General features: G+C 36.3%; 1 protein-coding gene across 1 annotated transcript; it reads left to right on the forward strand.

The window, feature by feature from the left end:
* The first annotated feature begins 3294 nt into the window (after positions 1-3294).
* On the forward strand, positions 3295-5841 carry LOC133785907 (uncharacterized). Its single transcript, XM_062225121.1, has one exon. The coding sequence runs from the start codon at positions 3295-3297 to the stop codon at positions 5839-5841; it is 2547 nt and encodes an 848-aa protein (XP_062081105.1).
* The last annotated feature ends 624 nt before the right edge of the window (positions 5842-6465 follow it).

Genomic DNA, 6465 nt, shown 5'->3' on the forward strand with positions numbered 1-6465 from the left:
AAAAATTATATTAATAAAAATTTACATAACAAAATCATTAATATTAAACAAAAAAAAAATACTTGTTTTTAAAAATCATCTTATCATCAATCCAAGCAACATAATACATGCATTCATCCTTTAAAACATTCTGTTCAATCTCATCTTTAAATGGAAGCAACCCTTTTACAATCAACATTTCTTCTACCTTCCTCTTCACATCTTCTTTTACTTCAGATGAACCAAATTCAGTAACAAAACGAGATTTAACATGAGCACTAGGTTTAGGTTCTCTCTTTTCAATAGCAACTAGAACTTCTTCAGCATCACCAACCAACACAAATTTCCAATCATCATTATTGCTGCTTGAGCTCTTTGATCCTTCTGCATGCCCCACAGTTTTATCAATAACCTTCAAAATCTTCGGATCAATATATATTCGCTCAAAACTCAAATCAACAAAACTGAACTTAGCCTTCTTTGCATTATCCTATAATCAAGAATAATAAAACCAGTCACAACAAATTCCCTTTTGAATAAAATAATACAAAGAAAAAAAAATTGATCTCATTAATACCTCACTTCTAGTCTCAATATTTGATAACTCCAACCCAATATAAATACCATCAAAATCTTCCCTTAAATCCTTCCCATAACCCTAAGCAAAAAACAAAAATTAAACTGGTAACACCAAGAACTGGTTACACTAACAAACTTACACATAACAAAATACTATTATATAAGAGAAACCAATTACCTTACCACCATCAAAATCTTCACCTAAATCTATCCCACAAAACTAGACAAAAAATAAAATAAAAATGAAACTAGTTACACAAAAACAAAGTTACATAGAAGAAACCAATTACCTTAGTATCTAAGAGAAACAAGGCTAGAAACTTTATCAAAGTCAATTGGCTTTTTCCCTTCATCAAATCCAACAGTTAAAATTAGTTTATTAAAATAATTTTGTTTATTAAAATTAGTGTAAAGTTTTAATTAAACATTTATTTTATTTTATGAATTTTGAAAATATATTTAAATCATTTAGAAATAATAAAACAATTGAAAACCAAATAAATCATTAAAGTGAGGGGTAACACGAGAATATAAAATATTTAAATACATGGAGGGTATTAAATTATGTAATTTTTACAAATAGAGGGTACCAATAGATAATTATAAAAAATAGAGGATAAATTGATGCCCTTTTCATTTCTCTGTCTTAATTTTTTCTATATTTGTAAATATATTTACTTATATTTGGAAAAGAAAAACAATAAAGTCCTATTTTAAAGTAAAGACAATGGAATGTTTTGGTAACTATTCGATTCGATCGTGCCAAACTTGACATGGGTGGTGTGGGTCATTTTTATAGACAACAATGCTAAAGATTGGGTATCATAATGGAAGAGTAAATCTGTTGATGAGATTCTGTTCTTGTCTACTTCACTCAGTGCCAATGAGAGGAAAGTTGGAACCAAATAAAGTGATAAGACAAGATAAGCAGGATGATTCTCTATCTTCTTGTTCTACCTTCTATGTTACAAATTAGGTCTATTTTTGTTAACTTAAATTGGTTAATGATAATAATCTCTTTTTAAAAAAGAAGGTTAATAATAATAATCAAATCCTAAACATGTATTATAATAAAAAAGTTCATTAAAATGTATGATATGATTTAATAAGAAAACTTGTCGTCACACTATGTGAAAAAATAGTTTGAGTTTCTTTACAATATTATATGAAAACTCAATAATTTTATCAAGTTGCACTTCTTAAATAGAGTATATATTTAAATTCTTATATTTTAGCTCCTTCAATTTCTATGAATCAGCATAAACTAGTACCGTCCAATACTTTGTTAATAATTTTCGTGTACACTTTCAATACATATTTTTCTTGAAAAGTAATTTTTAATAGGTTTATATTAATATTTTAAAATGATATTACTTAAAAGTTTTATTATAACCAAACATAACCTTTTTTTTTTAAAAAAAAAAAAGATACATTTTATTTTATCAATTGTAATGCTAAATAACTCAATGCCTGAACATAATTCTAGATATATTCCCAGTATTGTTATTGAGTTGAGTATATGTGCGAGTTTGGAGAGTCATCACTAGAGTAGGCCAATACATAATCATCACAATCCCAATATAGCTATGATTTCGTATATAGCTGGTTTTACTACGGATAAAGTTAACCAATGAAAAAAAGAGTCCATACTGAGAAAGTTTTTGCCAAATGTTTTAGGTTTTGATGAGCGGTGGCATCAATCATATTTGCTTTTGTCTATATAGTTCTTTTCGAATCAATTAAAATTAAGGAATATCACAATGTTCCTCTTACTCATAATTAATGTATATATTTTATATCTATTGTCAACTTATATTGTTATATAAAAGAAACATTACGAAGTTGCGTTAGAAAACTACTTTCCACCATTTTTTTTTCTACTGGTTTTAACTTTTCAACAAAGCAAAACTTACAAATACCAAGTAAGAACATATCAGTTTCATGCAACTGAATAAATTATCATAAGATACTATAGACTTGACCACCCCACCCATCGATCCCATAATAGGTTTAACAATTTTTTCCTTCTTCTTAAATATCAAGAACTGCATCAATGGTGGTCACAGCTCAACTCAACATACTTTTTTCTACCATAAATAATTAGCTTAGTTAGAAAAATCAAAGAGTCTCCACCAAGGGGGGACATAGTAGTCCAAACGCTGTTCCACCACAATTTTGATGAGTGCTTGTATTTCAAGTCATCCAAACACAAATAATAATGTAATATTTTCTTTTTCTATATCTATTTTTTTTACTGGTAACTTCATGAACAAACATTGGAAATCACATTTATTTTGCTTGATCTGAGAGACGATCTACTCTGTTTTTAACATTATTACATAGGTTTGTTTGAAGATAAGGGAGATCAATGCTTCAAGTTTCACATCTTTATCTTGTTATATTATTAAGGCTATGTTACGGGAGCCCAAGCCCAAGTGGGAAGCCCAATATTGCTGGACTAGGAGGCCATTCAGAACCACATAAAGAAGTGGGTAGGAGACCCGAAACCAGCTGATAATCTAGCTCTTGAAGAAAACGAAGACAACAAAATGGAAGAGGAAGAGAGCATCAACCCAGCTGAAAGGAAGGTGCGTAACAAGCGAGAGCGCGTCAAGCCACGTTGGCTCCAAGATTACATTATGCTGTTTGAGCATTGAGGGCTGTGAGAGTTGTGACAAATTTCTGTTAGTCTACAACTTTGTGAATTTGACATATATATATATTTAGACTAATGTAATGAGGGGAGTGTTGAATGAAATTGCAAATTTTCTTTGGGAGATTAGCTCTGTCTCGAAGAGAGCCTGTAGTGTAACATTGGTGCTTTCAATGACCCTTTCCTTCACCATGAAGAATGAGGAGATAGCTGCTATGCTTCAAGCTTTGGACCTCAAGTTTCAGCAATATACGGAGGCACAGCGGGCAGATTTTCAATCACTTCTGGACAAGCATGTTGCTAAGACGGAGGAACGCCTTGCTCAGGTGACTTCCCAACCATCACCGGGCACGGATGGAGCTGCTAGTGCAGTAGGCGAAGCTAGCAAATCAGTGGGTAAGCTTCCGACACTACTTTCGGATTTCAGGGATGTGAATGCTATGATAAAAACATTACGGGTTAAGGTACCCAGATTTGATGGAGCCAATGTTGAGGATTGGATTTACAAGATCAATAAATTTTTTGATCTTCATCGTGTTGATCACTCAATGCGTCTAACTGTGGTGGCATTTCACTTGGACAGAGCTCCATCTACTTGGTTTCAATGGATGGAACAGGGGGGAGCATTTGCTGATTGGGACTCCTTTCTGCGGGCGTTGAAACAACGTTTTGGTAGTTCAATATATCATGATCCACTGGGTCACATCTCCAAACTTATGCAGACAGGCCGAGTATCAGATTACAGAGCTGAATTTGAATCCTTGATGCCCATAATCTCAGGAGTGAGTGAGTCTATGTTCTTGAACTTCTTTGTGTGGGGTCTAAAATTGGAAATTCGGAGGGAGTTATTGATGCTGAAACCAGTGGAATTGGCGGATGCAATGGCGAAAGCGCAATTGTTTGAGGATCATCACGACGATATGACCACTCGAAGTAGAGGTGATGGCAGTCGTTCTACTTGGATTCCTCGATCAAATGGCACCAATTCGGGCACTGTGGTGGTACCTCCGCCAGCAACCAAACAAGTTTTCTCTTCTGCAGCACCAACAAACAGACCACCACCAGCCGGTACTCATTCATTACCTATTAAACGTTTAACACCCGTGGAATTGAAAGATAGAAGGGATCGGGGTGTGTGTTTTACTTGTGATGAAAAGTTCACTTATGGTCACAAGTGTAAAAACAAGATGTTGTTGTATTGTGAATATGGAGACGAAGACTGTGAAGAATTTACAACGTTAAAATTTCCAGGGGATGGGGATACAACTGAAGAGGAGGTGAGTTTCAATTCACTAACGAATTCGATGAATCCGCGCATTTTTCGAATCATGGCGAAGCATGGGAGTGACGCCTCGGAGGTGTTAATTGATACGGGTAGCAATAATAATTTTTTACTGGAATCATTAGCCTCTCAGTTGAACTTACCGTGGGAGGATACTAAGCGTTTTAAGGTGTATATGGGGAATGGAAATTTTCTACTGTGCTCTAAGATTTGCACGGATGTTGAACTGGTTTTGCAGGGCCATTCATTTGTTGTTGATCTATATGTGTTACCAATTTGTGGTCTGGATGTGGTATTAGGCACGCAGTGGTTACAAACTATGGGCCAGTGTATCCATGATCATAAGGCTTTAACCATGGAATTCTCGTGGAAAGGTAGCTTGGTAAAATTAGCTGGTTCCATTGAGGTAGTAGCTCACCAAGTTTCGTACAACCAATTTACTGCCTTGTTGCGCAAGGGAGAAGTCCGAGATGTGTATCGCCTCGCTGCAGTCATGGCGGAGGAAAATAACACAGGCACCAATCTAGCATTAGTGGATTTGACAATTCCTACTGTTGGTAAGGGTCTGCTCACTGACTACGCAGATGTATTCGAGGATCCCAAACAGCTACCTCCTTGCAGAGTTGTGGACCTTCAGATCTTTCTCCAACCCGGATCACTGCCGGTGAATATTCGTCCTTACAGGTACCCTTATTTTCAGAAGGATATAATTGAGAAATTGGTTGAAGAAATGATGGGAATGGGTTTCATCAGATCGAGCACTAGCCCTTATTCTTCTCCGGTGTTACTAGTTAAAAAGAAGGACAGGTCTTGGCATTTTTGTGTCGACTATCGAGCTCTCAATGGTCTCACGGTCAAGGACAGATTTCCCATCCCTACCATTGAGGAGTTACTAGACGAATTGGGCCTGTCAATGGTTTTTTCTAAGCTGGATTTACGGGCAGGGTATTATCAAATAAGAATGGATCGAAGGGACATTCGTAAGACAGCGTTCTGGACCCATGAGGGACATTATGAGTTTGTGGTAATGCCATTCGGGCTCACCAATGCACCTTCTACATTCCAGGGAGCCATGAACCAAGTTTTTCGGCCTTTCTTGAGACAATTTGTCATTGTATTTTTTGATGACATATTGGTATATAGTACCAATGAGGACGAGCACGTTACTCATCTCAAGAAGGTCTTGCAGCAATTACGTGAGCATCGTTTTTACGCCAAAGTAACTAAGTGTCAATTCTTTCAGAAAAAAAATTCAATACTTAGGACATTTGGTATCTGCAAATGGTGTCCAAGCCGACCCTGCCAAGATATCCGCCATGTTGGAGTGGCCAACACCAACTTCACTTAGGCAACTAAGAGGGTTCCTCGGCCTTACAGGATATTATAGAAGGTTTGTCTCTCACTACGCTTCCATTGCGACACCATTAACAGAGCTCTTAAAAAAAGATAATTTTCATTGGACCCCAACAGCTGCTGCCGCATTTGAACACCTCAAGAAAGCCATGACGGAAACCCCCGTTCTTAAGTTGCCTGATTTCTCGAAGCAATTCATTATTTAAACAGATGCTTCCAATATTGGAATTGGAGGAGTTTTGATGCAGGAAGGACACCCTCTAGCTTATTTTAGCAAGAAGTTAGGGCCGCGATTTGCTGGAGCTTCCACTTACATTCGAGAATTGAGGGCAGTGGTTGAGGCGGTCTCTAAGTGGTGCCAATATTTATTATGCAGGTATTTTGTGATAAGAACAGACCACAAAGTCTCCGTGAGTTGTTAACACAGGTGATTTAGACCCCAGAGCAGCAACACTTCATCAAGAAGTTATTAGGATTCCAGTTTACTATTGAGTATAAAGCAGGGGCTCAAAATGCTGCTGCGGATGCTCTATCAAGACAATCTGACAGTATTTTATCTTCCTTTCACATGGCTATGAGTGCTGGTTGCTTTGACGTATTAGAGGAGTTGAGTTAAGAA

This window comes from Humulus lupulus, chromosome 6, assembly GCF_963169125.1.
Source record: "Humulus lupulus chromosome 6, drHumLupu1.1, whole genome shotgun sequence".
In the NCBI taxonomy this organism is placed as follows: Eukaryota; Viridiplantae; Streptophyta; class Magnoliopsida; order Rosales; family Cannabaceae; genus Humulus; species Humulus lupulus.